Consider the following 19,699-nt stretch of genomic DNA (forward strand, 5'->3'; position numbering starts at 1 on the left):
TTTCTTAAACATTCAAACTTATCTTTCTTCCCCAGATTTAAATCACACAGAACATTCGTTGGACTATTTGAAGCAATGAGTGAAATGCCAGGGGAGCCACCCAAACAATGTGAATAAACTGCGGGATTCAGTGCTAGATGAGTGGATGAAAATTAATGTCGCCTACATCTGCAAACTGGTGCCATCCGTGGAAGAAAGAATTGTAGCTGTTATTTGGTCTTATGGAGGAAGTACATACTATTAGATTTAGTCAGGGGTGTCTATTTTTTGCCCTGAGAGTGTATAATGTAATATATAGATGGTGATGATAACATTGTCCCTATTTTAGACAGAGAAAGTGGCCCAAACACTGCTGAAGGTGAATCATTAAAGAAAATTTCAATGTTCATTTCAGTTAAGATGTTAATATCCAAAGACACACATCTGTACAACTAACAGAAGTATTGTTTTTGAACTGGACAATACTAGGGATTTATATTATAGCTAGAAAAAAATTCACATATAAAACCTAATGGAATTTGTTTGTTTGTTGAAATATGCATGTAGGATCAATTGTTAATATGTATACAAAACAACAACCTTGTTGCAATATAACAGCAAAAATCGCTAAAGCCACACCTGCTCTAATTTAACGTCACCAAGGAAAAACTTCTGAAGTTTCAAGAACTGTGATTTTTTTTTAAAGTGATTTTTGTTTCAGGGTCACAATAGCATATCCTTAAATTAAAGACTGCAGTACCTATAAATTTAAATTCCCATTACTTTACAGTAGCACAAGAATAGTACAGTAATTAAAACTTTATAAAAAAATTTTTTATTGAGGCAATTGTGGCATTTGTAGAGCCTATGAACAAAAGAATTTCATTCTCAGGACTCCTGTCACACCACCAGCCTTTTCTGATTCAAGGCTATCATTTCAAACAATATCAAGCTTTTTAACAACACCACAGTTGATAATAGAGTTCAGGAATTCATGGTTGTGTGGACAATTATCCGTGCTGGGAAAGAAAAACTGAACAAATATCAATATCAATGTGAATTTCCCCTTGGGGATTAATAAAGTATCTATCTATCTATCTAGTTTACAAAGTAATTTTACAATTTTATGCTATAAAAAAAGGAAAATTACAGTTGTTATTGTCTTTTTATTCATGTCTAACCACATTCCTGACAGAAATATTACACTTTTAGATATATCCAGGCATAATTCTGATATTATTAACTATTTACTCGACCAATGCCTCAGATTACTTGGGTGCAGGAAGCTGGAGTTGTCTCTGCAGCATGTGTCATTAACCAGCCAATCACAAGCTTGCCTACCTAAACGCATTCAAACAATGAAAATCTAAAAATATCAAAAAAAAATTGAAAGTAAATATTGAGATGTGAGGGAGGCCAGAGTACAAAGAAAAGACAAAAAAAAAAAAACACTGGAAGAATTGATAATTACCACACAATGAGCCACTGAAACAGGAACTGAACCTATGTGGTAGAACCTGTGAGGTAACAGCACCAATAACTATACAATTTGTGCTGCATAATATTATATATAATACAACATAATACAATACCTTTTGTTGTTTTTCTTTAAGAGCTAACTGAGCTTTAAGCCTTTCCACCAAATTCTTCATTGAACTAGTTGGTGCTCTAGTGTTGGCTTCCTTTTGTGCCTCCAGTTCTGTTCTTAAATAATTTGTCTCTTTTTCCATCTGTGTTAGTAAGCCTCGTAGTTCATCACCTGATTCTTTTAATTTGTTTACTTCGGCCATGTGTCTCTCTTCAATCCTATAATTTTAAACAATTTATATTTTGATCATGTTTTCTAAAAAAGTTGTTAGAAATTTCATAAATCATATTATTTTCTGCATATCAAGAAAATTGTTTCAAATCCAGCTTCCTTTCATATTACTCTACATTTACAATTAAAAGAATAATTTCAGTCACATACTATACAGTAGCAAATGTGCTTATCCCAATGTTACTGATGTAGTATTTTCTAGTTGTTTTTGTCATATAGTATCAGACTTAAGTCAGACTTCACTAGCTAAATTAAGAATGATGGTTGTTTATATAATGAAAATTTAGCAGTGTGGCTACAATAATAAACTTTAAACATTAACGGTACATATTTAATACCTCTATTCAACATACTGTCTGAATATGAACAAGTTATGCATGTTTCAGTTGTACATATAAATAATTATATTACATACAAGCAATGCATCTAAGGATGGTTTCACAATAGACTGGGAAATCATAAATAAGGGATATTTGTTTTAATCACAGAATATCTTTAGTTGTTCTCTCTATAAAAGTGTATTTTATACATTAAATGATGATTAAATATCTTGTTTGTTAATTATGATTTGTCTCTTAATGTTTCAGTGAAACATTTGTTTAGTCTTTAGTTTGCTAAAAGAAACAGTCAACTACAAATTTTAAATACTATTCAGAGAAATTAAAACATGCGATAGAAAAATGTAAGTACATCCACTCAAACCAATTCATATGAAGAAATGAATTGCATATTGTTATAATGTTCATGCTAGGCCTGAAGGGCCTAGCTTTATATATGACATGGTTCACATACTCTTGTCATGGCCAAACATTTTCAATATATCACTTAAGATTTTTAATATATTGCTGAGAAACAAACAGTCATTGAAAGGAATTTCTAGTCATATTGCGCAAATTTTGAACACATACAAGTCATATTTTGTAAGATTAGTTTTAACAAATAATGGAAGAGGTAAATGAAAGCTCATTTCAATTTTTTATACAATTGACTGAAACTACTGATATGACTGAGTACACTGTTTGCAAGCATTGGCTGCATATCAGGTAGATGAAATGAAGAGAAAGTGTTTCTACAAATAATCAAAATATATTTAAAAAAAAAATAACATTTTAAAATAATCAATGTATTACTTTATCCTTAATTTGTACCATGGTCTGCTGAAGTTATAGACATGCTTTGGGGAACTATGTACAGTATACAGTAGAACCTCGGGTCACGACCGTAATTCGTTCCAAAACTCTGGTCGCAACCCAATTTGGTCATGACCTGAAGTAATTTCCCCCATAGGATTGTATGTAAATACAATTAATCTGTTCCGGACCGTACGAGCTGTATGTAAATATATATATATTTTTAAAGATTTTTAAGCACAAAAATAGTTAATTATACCATAGAATGCACAGTGTAATAGTAAACTAAATGTTTACTTCTTCTGCTCTCTCTCTGCACAGGGAGAGACTGAACACGTGCGGAAATCATTGGCGCATACGAGCCGGAAGGGAAACTGGCTTGTTCGTCACCTGAGTGTATGGTCGTGAACAGATGCAAAAGTTTGGCAAACTTTTGGGTCGTAACCCGATTTCTATGTGGTCCAAAACGTTCGTGACCTGAGGTTCCACTGTATTACTTTTCAAGAATGTAGGACAACTGATAAAAATCTGCTCCAGTTGTACAGTATTTTGCATTATCTTCGTTTGATTATTTATATAACACATAATTGCTAAACACTGTATTTTCTTTGCATTAATGTGTATTGTTACTGTACTGGATATAGATGCATCCAATTTTTTTCTCTCTCAAATGTGCCACCTAACCAGATGTTAATACATTAAAGAACAAAATACATACAGTATATACATTTAGAAGCAGGTCACCATGAAAGCCATTATTAATAACCTTACTTAAAAAAATTACAAATTTAATATTTAGACTACTTACTGAATTGTTAACAGTTAGTAGTGGTGTTGGGTATAAATTGTTACTGCAAAAAATACAAAACTGGCTGCATGTATTATTATCTCTTAAAAACTTTTAATTTTATGGACACCACAAAGCAGTCACTGTCTTTTGAAAAGTCTTGGCTATCACAGCTTCCCTAAACAAAAGGAGGTACCCTTTCTGCTTGATAAAAGATTGTCATTGTCTACTAAAAGGACTTTGTTATGTGCTCCATGGCCACAAAATCATATACAGACATAAAATGTGTCATTCACACAAGAGAAAAGAGAAAGCTACACAAATGAATATAGTACTGTACATTAGTACCAACTTTGATTTTTCGTTTTCATGTTCCTTCATTTTTAAAATGGTAATTTGCTTCTGTTTTTCCAGTTCTAATGTTAATTTTTGTAGCTTTTCTGAAAGCACTGAGATTGAATTATCCTGCTCAGCTACAGTTTGTTCCATCTCAGCAAGTCGTGTTAAGTGTTTTGTTGTCGGAATTGAAAAGCTTGGTCTCTTCAATAATTCCTGCAAAAACAAAACGTAATTAACTGAGAAAGTCAAATACAACACAATTTAATAATATTAATTAAAATAATTTCTTAATGCAGGGGTGTCCAACTCTGGTCCTGGTGGGCCACAGTGGCTGCAGATTTTCATTCTAACCATCCTCTTAATTAGTGAGCCATTTCTGCTGCTGATTAACTTGTTTAACCTTAGTTTTAATTGATGTGACTCAGACCCCTTAGGTGTTTCTTTTTCCTTAATGAGCAGCCAAACAATAATGAGACACAAAACAAGATACCACATGACCAGCTAACCTGAAAATAAATAAAGGTGAAGGTCTTGGTCATGTTGGTCTACTCAGGTCACCAATACATCTTGACAGTGGTCTTAGAAAAAACACAAAATCAACAGTCTGCTGTGGCAGAATGAGAGCAGCAAAAAGTCATGATATTCAATAATGGCTTTAACAGCAAGAATTGGTTTTTAATTAAGAAACTGGTTGGAGTGAAACTGGCTGGAGTTTGATGTTCCAATTTAGCTGGTCATTTGTTAGCTCGTTTCACATCTCATTTCATTCCTTAAAAACAGGACTATTAAAATGAACGGAAAAGGAGTTAATTAGCAGTGAAAACTGCTTGCTGATTAGGAAAAGGGTTAGAATAAAAACCTGACACCACTGTGGCCCACCAGGAGAGGAGCTGGACACCCCTGTCTTAATTGGGCAGTAAAGGTGAGCAGTAAATAAGCATACAACACTCTACAGGAGAGTAAATAGAAACACAATACTTCTATATAGCTGTCAGAAGATAATAACATTTCACAAATGAAAATACAAGTCAAAAATTAGATATTTCACAATACATACCAGGGCTGATTGTTTAAATTTGTTCAGTGATGTATCTGATTGCATATCCAATTTCTGATGTAAAAGTCTAAGCTCTTCTTCATGTTTTTTTTCCTATTTCTTCTTGTTCCTATTAAAAATAATAATAATAATAATAAAAAATAAAAAGGAGCTTATATACTTTCATTCACTGAATTGTTTTGCATTCCTAATTCAGTTCAAAATAATTTTCATTTAATTGTTTGTTCTCCCACTGTCTGTATGGGTTTCGTCTGGGTGCTTTAAGTTTCCTCCCACAATCCCAAGACATGCAAGTTTGGTGGATTGGCGCTACTAAATTGGCTTGTGTGAGAGTGTGTACGTGTGTGTGAGACATATCATCCGGCGTCCCTGCCTTCCATCTGGGATAGGCTCCAGTTGCCTCATAACTTTGCCTAAGATAAGCAAGTTATGATGATGGATGGATGGGTATAAACACATCTAAATAAGGACCTTATTGTTTTAATAAAATTTTGAAAATACATTTGTCCTTGATTTACTTATGTGCTCCACAGTTGAAAATTACAAATCAAACAATCCAAACATGATTAAAGTGCACTTTGTAGACGTTAAGATTATTTGCTTACATTTCTGTCACACCGTGTAGAAATGATAGTTTTTAATGCATGGACCCCTCCCATTTCAAGCACCATAATCTTTGTGACATTGACATCACAGATGTTTGTGATTACTCAGGGGTGTATCATTGCTTCATTAGTGAAGGCATAAGATACCTAGGCTTGTTTCTACCTACAGACTGCCTTTGGAGTTTGTAGTTGCTATTGCTCAACACGAAGACAACTATCTGGAATATCATTAAGAAAAAAGAAGGCTTTGGTGAGATCAGTAATCGCAAAGGGACTGGTGGGCAAAGTAAGACCTCCACTACTGGTGACAGTAGAATCCTCACTATGGTAAAGAAAAAGCCCCAAATGCCTGTCTGACAGATTAGAAACGGTCTTTAGGAGGCAGATGTTTATGTGTTAAATATTACTATCTACAGAAGACTTCAAGAACATAAATACAAAGGTCACACTGCAAGATGCAAACCACTAGTTAGCCAAAAAAACAGGATAGCCAGTCGACAGTTTGCAAAAAAAAAAAAAAAAAAAGTACTTAAAAAGACTTTAGAATTCTGGAAAAAGTTCTTGTAGCAAATGAGACAAAGATTAACCTGTACAAGAGTAATAGCAAGAGCACAGTGTAAAGACAAAAAGGAATTGCCTAAGGTCCAAAGCATACCACCCCATCTATTAACCATGGTGGTGAGAGTGTTAAGGCTTGGGCATGTATGGCTGCCACAAGTACCGGCACACTTCTCTTCATTAATGATAAAACTGCTCTTGGCAGTTGCACAATGAATTCTGAGGTGTATAAAAACATCTTATCCGCTCAAGGTCTAGTAACTATTTCCAAACTCATTGGATGGTGCTTCATCCTACAACAAGATAATGATACCAAACATACTGCTAAGGTAACACAGGAGTTTTGCAATGCTAAAAAAACAAATTCTTGAAAAGTTAAGCTAGTCACCCACTTTAAATCCAATTGAGCATGCCTTAACCTAAGAGGACAAGCCTCCAAAACAAGCCAGAGCTTAAGATGCCTTTAGTAAAGGCTTGGAAAAGCATCACCTGAGAAAATCCTCATCACCTGGTGATATCTAAAAATCACAGACTTCAACCAGTCATTTGTATGCAAGGCATATGCAATGAAGTATGACTGTTTCAATAAACCTACCGTTGCTGTGTCCCAAACATTATGGTACCCATAATGTATGTGTATGTTTGTGCGTTTGGGCGGGGGGGGGTTCTTAGGGGGCAGGGGGCAAGTATAGAAAGTACAGTAATTTCTACATAGTGTGACTGAACTATTTTATTTTCAATTTTAAACTGAGGAGCACAGGGTAAATAAAGGAAAATGTGTATTTGTCCTGTACTGTATTTATCATTGAACTTGATCTCTTATTTAAGAAAAGCAAAACATTTGCAAACAAGAAAATCAATTATTCCATTTTACGAATTGTGTGTCTGTTTTTTTAATATTAAGCATAATTGCTGAAACTCTCCTGACTCGAACATAAAACATTTCCAGATAAGATTTCAACTTTTTTTTATTGTTCTCTGACATGTGTTGATGCAATGCTATATCACAACCACTGGGGGCTTTTTTAAACATAGTTTTTCCTCATGTTTTTGTCACGCATCATTGTAACTTCCAAAGTAACTTGTCTAGTTGCAGTCATGCATGAGTATAGTATGGTACTACCGATAATGGGGGGAAAGAAAACCAAGTATTGTTATATTTTTGGAATTTTGACATTAACTTGGTACTGAAATATCAGTTATTGTCACATCCCTAAAGTCAGTAGCAAATTCCAACTGCACCAACATACCGCCCAAATTAAAATATACCTTAAACATATTCAGTTCTCAGTTTAAATTCTGGGGAGCTACATAAATTTACATTGCCATAAAGTGCAAGCTGACCATTATTGTGTTGTGTTCACAATAAAGTATTAACTTTAATACAAAAACAATACATACTGAATACTACTCAAATACTGGTAAAACATCCACAGTAATTATTTGTGGGGAAGAAAAAATCCAATGCTACATTACATCCCTCACCTTTATTTTTTTTTTTTTAGGACAAACTTTTTTTTTCCATTTGCTCATGGAGTTTTACTGTAGCTTTGTCCAGATTTACCCTTTATGCAAAGATTACTTTCGGCCAAACAAGATGGGAGTAAACAAAGCCACTAAAGGAGCCTGCAAACTCTGCAACTGAATATGATGAACTGAATTTTGAGACTAGATTTACTACAATAATGTTTATAAATACCATCTATCATATTAAGCTTTCTTCAATTTAAATTGTGAAAACCAAAATAAATCCAAAACCACAACTTAACCATGGGCTAAGCATTTAGAAATCCCGACAGCAGTTTTCATGGAATTGATGCATTTATTTACATAAATAATATAATGCATTACGTTTGTATTCACTACCATCTCACAGTTGCAGAGATTCTCATACCTAAATCTAGAATGACTGTAGCAATAAAAGAATGACTTAGTGTGATAATGAAAATATCATAAGAGAAAAAACTGCAATACTTTACTGCACTGATTACCTAATATAGTCAGTAAAGTCAGAGTATGATACACTGGATTTTAAAATGTTCAGAGGTAAAATAGCCATTAATATTTTCAATTAAAAAGAGATTCTAGCAACAAGTAGTAACAAAGAGATATTGTCATTCCACTTTTACACCTTACTTGCATCACAGTGCTTACTGAAATCTCTCATGACACCTATTTAACTACCAGGGCTAAAGAAGCCAATTATTTACAATTTCAAACTAAACTGCTCTTATTTAAATATGTTTTTTAAGTACACTGCAAAATAATTGCATTTTTATTGAAAAGATTACTCTACCCAAAAAGTTGAATTTTCTTTTTAATAATATTTACCCCAATTACTTTTTAGTAGTGGCAGAGAAAAATTTTAGTCTCATGTGTTTGTGCAGCAGTTGCATATTGAATATTCAAACTCAACAGGGGCCCTGCAGTGACCAATTCTTGACAATAGAAAATGATCTGAAAAATATCCATGGACCAAAAAAAATGGGGTGCAAACTGACAGAGCTTAAAAAAAGGTTAGGTCACCAAAAACTGAAAAATTGTGTGATTATCACAGTTATACAAAAAAAGGCCTTTACAGGGAACAAGTAATGGTTTAACAATTTAGAGCTCTTCTGCTGCAATGGAAGTTAATGAAGCCTTGAACGTTGATGCAAACAATTTCTACAGGTGTCTGGACTTATGTTGATTACTTATAAATCCTCTGTGTAAACACAGTGTGGGAACAAACTGTGTTGCTATACCCTTTGAAGTGTTTTTTGGACAAATTTGCACTGTATACTGCAAAGGAAGGCAGGCAGACCATTGCAACCCTTCAAAGTGTACATCTTTCCTTTACAGAAATTGTATAGAAATCCAAGGTGTCAGTGAGTACAATGTCCTACACCATCAAAAGGAACTTGGAAACTGGAGAATACTCTGACAGGAATGGGTATGACAGACCCAAAGCCACAACTTAGAATACTTCACATGTATTCTCAGAGAGAAAAAAATGCCTGTTCTGAAATACCTTAACAAAACTTTCTGCAACATTCATTCAACCAGCTTCATCCAATATTACAAATGTTATGTTAAGGAAAACATATACAGTATATAAAATTATAGATAAGTCGAGAAAAACAAATCACAAACTATGTTTGAAAAAACATTAACTAAAGAATGTTAGATATTAGAAAGGTCATAAATATCAGCCTCCCAATTCCCCCCCACTCCCCAAAGACTCCAAGGCCCCAACCTCAAAATGCCCACTCACCTGTGACAGCAAACAACCAATTATATTCATAGTATGCAAATCATAAAAGAGAGGAAAAAACACCCCTAAACACAGCACAGTTGGCTTTTGATTTTCTTCTTTTTAATGCTATTGTCGGATATCCCATTAATTCTTGAAGCTTTCTTTTATCTACATAAGCAAATTTCATTCAATAGGTTGAAAAACAAAGAGAAAATCCTTGCAAAAAGGATTAAGAACAAGAACAGGCATTACCTCTCTGCTTCTGGTTAACATATGCTGATATTTCTTTATTATATCCTCCTTTTGATTTAATCTAACATGCAGACTGGAAATGGCTTGCTGGGCAACTTTCAAAGATTTCTGGTATTCATTGTCATCTTCTTCATTTTTTTTCAGTTCATCAATGAGCTTATCACTTTCGGCAGTGGCAGGCAGATGAAGTCTTAGTTCGTTGATCACTCTATCTCTTGATAATACATTCTGCTCAGCCTTCCACAGAGATGCTTCTTTTTCCTTTATTTTCTTTAAAAGAATGGATAAAGGAAACAAAATTTATATTGTATGCCTGTGAATATTTTTGTCTGTTGTTATAATGCAGAACATCTAGCCAATAAGGACTGACTATTCAGTTAGACAATCACTAAGCTGCCTTACAATCTCTTTCAAATACTTTAAAATGCTGTTAATGTTTCTGTTTCAGCAAAATTAATAGTGGTTACAGATTCTCATTACTATGTGTATGAAATGTACTTCCTGGCTTCCACCTTAACTGCACATCTGCTTTACAGCTTTAAGAGTCTTGAAATTTTTGAAAAATGTAAGACTTCAGTACAAACACTAAATAATTTAATTACTTCTTCTAAGTTCTTGCACGCTGCTTTTGTCTCCAAAATAGTACGAACATGCTCTTTGATCTTTCTTAAGGCCATATCAAGCTGTTGTGGAAGAGGCAAGCTGGGATCTGGAACCGATCCTGTAGCTTCTTCAAACTGTTAACAAACAATAAACAAGCATCATTTTCAGTTGAAATGTGATTATATAATTACAATTCAGGTTTAAACTACTTAAAAAAATCAAAGGAGACACAAATATGCTTAATAATTATACACCTATTTCAAATTGACCCCTTCTTTCTACAATACTAGAAAAAGTAGCTGCCATTGTGCTTCAGTCTCACTTTATACATTACAATATATTTGAATTTCAGTCACAGTACAAAAATAGGAATAACTTTTGTTGTAAACTACATTTTAATATCTTCTGATGAAGAAATGTTTCAGTAATTATACTATTAGGTTGAAACATACAGTTTGATGTCACTGACCAATCTAGTCTATTACACAAGCCAAGAAATTATGTCGTCCTGTCAGGCACTATCCATATGTGGTTCAATTCAAATGTGCAGAATATATTGACAGTACTCCATTATCATCTTTGGAGGTTAGAAATTGTGTTCCAGTGGGCTCAGTACTTTACTCTCTGCATTTTACATGCTTCTGCTGATAAATTTCATTAGAAAGTATAAATTAAATTTTCACTTGTACACATATAATACCATTTCTAGAACAAATTATTTTCCCATTCTTTTCAGCCAAATGATGTTTCTCATTTACTGTAATGTCTTTAATTAACTGAATTAAAAATGAATGGAAGATAAGCTGGTGCCACAGCTCTGACTCCAAGCCATTTTTCTGCCCATGGGAAAAACAGACACACTATCCAACAATAAAATGAAGAATTAAATAATTTTGTCTTATTAAAATGCTCAGCACAAATATATATAATACTATTGAATGTCCAGGAACGGATGGGCAGCCACTTAGCCTAGGTCAGAAATGTAACTGTAACTGTTAATACTGTATTTTAGGAAGCCAACATTTGTAGTACTAAGGAGTTGTACCGTGTTAGCCATTATGGATGTAATGAGAAGTCAACATTTAAGTTAAATTAAAGCAGTACATTGTATTCCCACAAGATTTAGGAATTCATACGAAAAGAAAAAAAAATATTTTTAGTGTACGCTGCTTACATTTATTACATAGAAGCAATTCATTTTTCCTATGTACAGTCCCCAACTTAAACCTTCTTTATATTTATGTATATACACTAAAATGCTATGCTTCTCTTATGCAAATAAAGCTTTGATTCAAAGGTTGTGAAGAAACTGCTTTGACTCAAAGGATGTGTGCAAAAACATTACAGAAATTCGATAAATGTCTATGAATATGCTAACAAACTCATCCACTCCAGCTGGTAAACTCCACATTTAAAAAGGTAATTTACATTTTACATACTGTATTTACCCCAACAATTATAAAATAAAGTCACCAGTAAACAATTCCTGCAAAAGAAATAGAAGCATTGATGAATCCTAATTCCAACATTTTCTACAGCACAGACTAAATTATGCTCAGAATTGTTAAAAATAGAAAACATAAAAATTCAAAGTTCACCTAAGAACTGAAAATGAGCAATATTTGCATATATCTGGAGTTACAGTAACTCTACATATATCTTCAAATGGATTCTTCAAGTACTTGTGTGCCATTGAAATGGTACATTTACATTAGTGTTTGACAGTATCACTTAAGTTTGCATCATAAAGCCAAAAAGAAACATGGGAACATAAAACTTCATATAATACTTTCTTTACATTTACTTGGTTAATTTTAAAACTAGCTATGTAATACCTTTTGTGCAGTACTCAGTACTTCATTGTGCTGTCGCTGATATAAATCAAGCTGTCGTTCCAGTTCTGCTTCTCTCTGATCCCAACAAAGTTGCCGTTCCTCATGAAACTATTAAGTCAAAAGTAAAATAAAAAAAAATATTGAAACATCAGTGGCATGTGACTGTAGTCCAGAAATATTTAAAAATAATAAAATTAAATGACCCAAAAAATAACAAAAAATACAAGTACTGTATATTTCTTTTAGTATATAAGAAATATTGTATTTAATTTCTTACACTACTCTGCTGAACAAGTTCCTCTTCCAGTTGGCAAACTGCTTGTTCTTGCTCAGCAATTACGTTCTTTAGATATTTAATTTCTTCCTTTAGCCTTCCAAGTTCTCTGTTCTGCTTCTGTTCCTGAAGACGGAGCTCTTCCATTTTTTTATGCCATTCACTGACCTGTTTGAAAATCGGAACATCTAAGGTCACTTCTCATCATATTTTTCCTTTGAGTGTTAAGCAAAGGTATTTCTGATTACTACACTACAAAAGGTTGGTGCCTAAACTGCTTCACATAAAAAAAAAACCATAATATTGGTTTGGAGGATCAGAAAAGCTAATCAGATATCCAGAGTAGTACAATTGACTGTAATTTAGTGCCTACTGGTCTCAACTAATTATAGAAAGAGTACATAAACACTAAATGTTTTCAGATAACTTATGCACAAATTGTTTTTTAAACATGTATACAACTCTTGTACCTTCTGTGCTCCTCTGGCATCCTTCAGGGTACTTATTAGCTCTTCTAATCCTTTCAACTTCAATTCCAGCTCAAGCATTTTGTCTTCGACTTTTCTTCTTTCCTCTTCAGCTTGTTGCATCTCCTTATGGATCTTCACTTTGTCATTTTGCAACTGTATCATTGTTTTTGAAAACTTTTCTTGTTGTGGCAAGGGTAAAGCACCACTAAACTGTCTCCGAAGTGATTGCACAGTTTGCTGTAAGTGCTTAGCTCGATTACGTCCTTCCTGTCTAGCATAATACAAAGCTTGCTCCTTGTCATCAATCTTCTGCTCCAACCTTAGGTTGTAGGCCTCCAGCTTCTGAAGCTTAGTCACTGTTATCTCCAGTTTGCTGACAGCAGTGGCCTCACTAACCTGTAAGGCTACAATGTGCTGATGGAGTTTTGCAATCAGGGCCTTTTCATCAGACTGAGCCTACAATTAATATTTAAAACAAATATTTTAGTCTTCAGTCAGCATAATTAATTTAAACAGTACTAAGTATAACAGTAATTTTTTTAAAAAATTGTCTTAAAATTAGAAACTAGTAAAGAAAACACTATACAATAGTGCGCGCAGAATATGCAAATGCATGATGCATTATCCAGAAACACAGGTAAGAAAAAGTATTATAAATATACAACCAGCAAATATTTTCCTAAAAAATTTGTTTTTTTGGTACAAAATGTAGATAGTTATGTAATAATACATGTTGCCTGCTAAACTTGCAACAGATGATGGAGTAATTTTAGTTCCTGTCTCCAAATAACTTTCTTTAAAAGATTACATGTTGAGTTGGATAATTACAATTAGTAAAATCACACACAGGGGAATTTTCCAATAGCTATTTACCTCACTGGCATGGAATGGGAGAATAAATATGAATTCCTACACAAAACCAAATCGTTGGCAGTAGCCTAAATGCTGTGTCACATATTTTATATTTTATGAAGTTTTATGACATAATTCCATGGTGTCACAGCACGTATAGTTAATTATAAAGTACCGAGTAAGTTCCAAGTAAGGGTAGGCAAAATCTACTTCCCTACATTTAAATTAAATATACTGGCTGGCAGCCTTTCAGACTGACACAGTGAATGCAGTTGTCTAAAAAATATTACATTAGAGCAAATGTGACATGGTTTATGTAAAGTATGTGTAGTATTATGTTTAATTTTTCATTAGTAGATAAACAACATAAAAATACAGTAATCCCTCCTCCATCGCGGGGGTTGCGTTCCAGAGCCACCCGCGAAATATGTAAATCCGCGAAGTAGAAACCATATGTTTATATGGTTATTTTTATATTGTCATGCTTGGGTCACAGATTTGCGCAGAAACACAGGAGGTTATAGAGAGACAGGAATGTTATTCAAACACTGCAAACAAACATTTGTCTCTTTTTCAAAAGTTTAAACTGTGCTCCATGACAAGACAGAGATGACAGTTCCGTCTCACAATTAAAAGAATGCAAACATATCTTCCTCTTCAAAGGAGTGTGCGTCAGGAGCACAGACTGTCAGAAAGACAGACGAAAGCAAACAAATCAATAGGGCTGTTTGGCTTTTAAGTATGCGAAGCACCGCCGGTACAAAGCTGTTGAAGGCGGCAGCTCACACCCCCTCCGTCAGGAGCAGGGAGAGAGAGAGAGAGAGAGAGAGAGAGAGAGAGAGAGAGAGAGAGAGAGAGAGAGAGAGAGAGAGAGAGAGAGAGAGAGACAGACAGACAGACAGAGAAAAACAAACAGTCAAAAATCAATACGTGCCCTTCGAGCTTTTAAGTATGCGAAGCACCGTGCAGCATGTCGCTTCCGGAAGCAGCTGCACAGAAGATAGCAACGTGAAGATAATCTTTCAGCATTTTTAGACGAGCGTCCGTATCGTCTAGGTGTGCGAACAGCCCCCCCTGCTCACACCCCCTACGTCAGGATCAGAGAAAGTCAGCGCAAGAGAGAGAGAGAGAAAAAAGTAAGTTGGGCAGCTTCTCAGCCATCTGCCAATAGCGTCCCTTGTATGAAATCAACTGGGCAAACCAACTGAGGAAGCATGTACCAGTAATTAAAAGACTCATTGTCCTCAGAAATCCGCGAACCAGCAAAAAATCCGCGATATATATTTAAATATGCTTACATATAAAATCCGCGATAGAGTGAAGCCGCGAAAGGCGAAGCGCGATATAGCGAGGGATCACTGTAGTGGATAATTTTTGTTTTAAAAAACTTCTGTTATGGCATCACAGTGTAACTCTTATTTTTTGATTATTTACTAGAAAATGTTTTGAAACGGCCAATAATTAGTTCCTACATTGTGTCATCAAATGATCATAATGTAGTGACAATGAACAGATGTTTTGAAACGGCCAATAATTAGTTCCTACATTGTGTCATCAAATGATCATAATGTAGTGACAATGAACAGATCATCAAATCTTCACAAATAAGAATCCTATGTTATGCAACTTTTTAAATACAAAGTATCAAAACATCAACTTATACTTATGTTTTTTCTTTCTTTATACTGTAAAATGTGCCTAGCTATTTTACTAAATTACTGAAAAAAACCTTGCTTTCTGTGGCTAAAAATACTGTCAGACCAATTTATTTGTAGCTTTTAAAATTTTCATTTATTTGTAGTTATGTTACTTTTTACAAATTTATTTACTGGCATATAATAAGAAATTCACTATATTCTGTGTATGACAATATTACTACAACATTAAAATTATTCTGCCTTGATTTCTTGATCTTTTCAAATTGAGCCTGTTGCTAATGCAAAACAGTCACTTAAGTTTCTTAGTCAAAACAGATTTGTAAAAAAAAAACCTTCAAAAAGAGCTGATAGGTATTACATTTTCATTTATTATTTTTTCTGTTTATGAATTTGTTCCTGGGATACATCTAACTAATGGTTTGTGTTAGTAATGTAACAAATAATAATGGTTGCACTCCATTTACTCACCTGATAATCCAAGACCTGCTTTCTCAGCGCTTCAACCTCTTTTTCTCTTGAAAGCTGTCGAGCTTCCAAGGCAATAACTTGTGCCTTGGCAATATCAGCAATTTCTCTTAATCTGTAAAAAGCAGGCATTATATCATGTAACATTTGTAAATAAAGTCATTCGGGAAGCTTTTATTTTTCATTTTAATAGTCTCTCAGCTAAGAAAAAGACATCCGAAGTAATTGATTTTCCTAAGACAAGGACTTACTTTGACACTTCAGTGTTCAGTGTTGCTTCTGATTTTTCCAACTCTATTATTCTTGCCCGATCAGCATCACTAATGTCCTTGCTAACACTTTGAGTAAGTGCATCCTGCAGCTCTTGTTCTACCTTTTGTGCTTTTAAATTCTGTTTAGTTACCTTACAAGATGAAAAAGAAAACCATTTTATAATTTGTATTATAAACCTTTTATGTTAGGGTTAATTAATTTTCCCCAATGGCATTTTAGTTTTTACAGGTAATGCAATGTAACATGCTTACTTCTGAAAATTTGTTCTCAAGTTCAAAATTTCGCTCCTCCACCTGCTTTAAAGAGTTTCTTAAGCATTCATACATTTTATGAGCATGCTCTGCTCTCTGTCTTTCATTGAGCTCTTTCATTTCCAGCATAGTTATTTTCTTAGATATAGACAAAATTTCACTGTTTGCTATTGCTTTGGAGGCCTTATCCATTGTACCTTCTGCACCTGTAATGATATAATAAATGGTTTAAAATATCACAGATGCAGCAACATTACAGGCAATTAATTAGTTTAGAATGTAACAAACACTGTAACATCATGAGCTCATCATTAACTGTCCTAGTATGCTGACCTAATTTATTAATGTACTCCCATGACTGCTCCAGAGTGTACAACTTTTCCTTTGTAATTTCCAGTTCTTTATTTAGATGGTCAATATGGCTCCTGAGTACTGCATTTTCACCCTATTAAAGCAAAACAAGATATTTACCAAACATTGTATTGCAATTTGCTTATATATCACTTGCATTAAAAAGGCAAAGAAGTAGGATTAGTGTATTATGTTTTATTTGTATAAAACTAAAGATTCTGTATGTAATTGGTTATTTTACAATAATTACCATATTACTATAATACTAGTTAAGCATAACACAACTTAGATAAACTGTTACAAAAACATAGTTACTAGCTATAATGAATGAGGGGTCATGCACCTTAAAAAACAAAATAATTTGTTATAATTACTACACAACATACAAGATTGCAGGATGTAATGTAAAAACCCAAATATTGATCAAAAAGCGAAAACATATTGTTGAAATTATTTTCATTTTTAATCTAGGAACAATCACTATATGTCTATAAAATAAAATGCATACAGAATGACACATCTGGTAAATTCACCCACCCTTTTTGTGATCCTGGAAATAATTTTTACTAAAGGAATTTTGAAAGTTATTTAGCAATGCATGGGAAATGGTTATGGAGTTTCATTATTTATTAGTTTTGTGGCACCAGTGATGGTGGAAAATAATTTTGCAGCAGCAGCCACCTACTGTATGTTCTATTTGCAGGAAACACTGTAAGGTCATGAAGAGCCAGAGCACACCCTGTCAATAACAAGTGCAAGGCAGGAGCCTAATCCACATGTGATGCAAGTCTATAACCAGACAATGTTTGCTAGAGTGTTTTTTCTCCAACAAATAACAGTAATAACTGATGCTCTTTACTAAATTATTTGTTTCAGAAACCTATAATGACAGTTGCAACTGGATTTTTGTAACACAATCATGTTCTTATTCAATATGATACCAAGTTAAGGCTTATGAAAACTGAGTCAACAGCAGAGTATATTTATTAGGTATATCACACATACCGCATTACACAATCAGGACCAAAAGTGACACCTGTACCAGGTAGCGTTTGTCAGCTATGCGACTTTCTTACAAAATCATTGCTATAAGATGCTCCTGTCATCAAATATGAAAAGGATTTTGACAAAAGCAAAAACATCTCAAGGAGTTAAGCTTGGGCTTAAAGGCATAAATGAGTAAACACTGTACAATGACACAATATTAATATAACAGGCAAACTGATGGTTATTGAATTAAACAGAGATAAAATTAAACATATGCAAAAACAGAAGACAAAACAACAAAGTACACCCTCTATATGGCTATAAAAACAAAGGAACTTACAGTAATGTAGAAAAATGACAAAAATCGGTTACTAAACATAAATAATATAAACAAACCTCCAAATGCTCCAAGCTGACTGCTTTCTGAACTAGCATATTATCCTTTTGTAAAAGGTCTCTGTATTTGATTGTCAGATCATTAAACTGTTTATTTGCCTTTTCAAGTTCTGTAGATGAAACACTGTTATCCAAACTTTTCTGTAAAGAAGCAATTCTGAATGCTGCCATGTCCTTCATAAAGCACAAGAGAAATCAAAACTTTATTACTTTTTAAAAATGTGTGTAAAATATTTCAAAATAAACAAATATAAATTTAAAAAGTGCACAGAGACATGTTTTTATATTTATTTGGATATGGAGAAAGGATGCTCAGAAAAAATATACATTTGATGTAGAGATGGAGGTTTACAAAATATAGAATGAAATTAAAAGCCACATGACAGGTACAGCAAGAAAAACATGCTTCCAATGTCACATGTTTCTTAATTAGCTTTCAGACTTCATTGTTTTATTAACAACAAGGTTCACTCACTCTTTAAAAAGAGTGTCTAAGTACTCTGAAATTATGAACTAGGCCTACTCTAAGCACAGAAAACTAATCTTAGTCTACAATTAATCCATATAGCCAAAGGAAATATATATTTATCTATGAATAAATAAAATATCAGACACTGCAACTTCCATCCATCCATTATCCAACCCGCTATTATCCTAACTACAGGGTCACGGGGGTCTGCTGGAGCCAAACCTAGCCAACACAGGGCGCAAGGTAGGAAACAAACCCTGGGAAGGGCGCCAGCCCACCACAGGGCAAACACACACACAGCACACACTAGGGACAATTTAGAATTGCCAATGCACCTAACCTGCATGTCTTTGGACTGTGGGAAGAAACCAGAGTACCCGGGGGAAACCCACGCAGACATGGGGAGAACATGCAAACTCCACGCAGGGAGAACCCGGGAACTGAATCTGGGTCTCCTAACTGTGAGGCAGCAGCGCTACCACTGCGCCACCATGCCGCCCCAACACTGCAACTTAATAATACAAATTTAACATACTATATTTCATCATTAGCAGAAGAATGAAGCCGTTAGTGCAAATATAGTAAGAAATGTGGCCAACAAAGTCACGAAGAAGCATATAACCATTCTGACTGAACTAAACAGAGCAATGGCTGAAACAGAAAAAGAGCATACAAAGCTGTAAGATAGAGAGCATGCTTGGCTAAATGCTCCTGGGAAATAAACCAAACAAGCACAACATCATCACCTTTATATTGTTTTTAATGGCAATTACTGGAGTAGTTCAGAGGTCAGAAATATGCAGTGAATATTGAAGAGAGACTAGAATATTAAACAATGGTGTACTGATTTAATTTTAAATCTGTCAAAAAGCCAAGCATAGAACTAAATTTACAACAGGCTAGTAACAGCTAACCATATTTGTGGACTTATTGAACTTTAACATTTTATGAAAGCATAATAAAAGATTGTTGATTGTAAGTGTTCTACTTCCTACTTATGCTGCAAGTAAGCTGAATCAATAATTCAAAGTGTTACTGTTCTTGCACAACTTTG

General features: G+C 34.0%; 1 protein-coding gene across 1 annotated transcript in view; it reads right to left on the reverse strand.

Moving 5' to 3' along the window:
* The window catches only part of LOC114663509 (centrosomal protein of 290 kDa), a 152,615-nt gene that overhangs the window by 61,590 nt on the left and 71,326 nt on the right, over positions 1–19,699 (reverse strand). Inside the window, exons 26-38 of the mRNA XM_051931495.1 lie at positions 18,177–18,350; positions 16,776–16,887; positions 16,443–16,648; positions 16,170–16,321; positions 15,922–16,033; positions 12,944–13,399; positions 12,477–12,641; positions 12,200–12,307; positions 10,364–10,498; positions 9,747–10,031; positions 5,112–5,204; positions 4,068–4,267; positions 1,572–1,785 (exon numbers count right to left, since the gene is read on the reverse strand). Coding sequence (XP_051787455.1) covers positions 1,572–1,785; positions 4,068–4,267; positions 5,112–5,204; positions 9,747–10,031; positions 10,364–10,498; positions 12,200–12,307; positions 12,477–12,641; positions 12,944–13,399; positions 15,922–16,033; positions 16,170–16,321; positions 16,443–16,648; positions 16,776–16,887; positions 18,177–18,350 — 2,412 coding nt within the window. The remainder of the gene's footprint in view (positions 1–1,571; positions 1,786–4,067; positions 4,268–5,111; positions 5,205–9,746; positions 10,032–10,363; positions 10,499–12,199; positions 12,308–12,476; positions 12,642–12,943; positions 13,400–15,921; positions 16,034–16,169; positions 16,322–16,442; positions 16,649–16,775; positions 16,888–18,176; positions 18,351–19,699) is intronic.

This window comes from Erpetoichthys calabaricus, chromosome 1 (genome assembly GCF_900747795.2).
Source record: "Erpetoichthys calabaricus chromosome 1, fErpCal1.3, whole genome shotgun sequence".
In the NCBI taxonomy this organism is placed as follows: domain Eukaryota; kingdom Metazoa; phylum Chordata; class Cladistia; order Polypteriformes; family Polypteridae; genus Erpetoichthys; species Erpetoichthys calabaricus.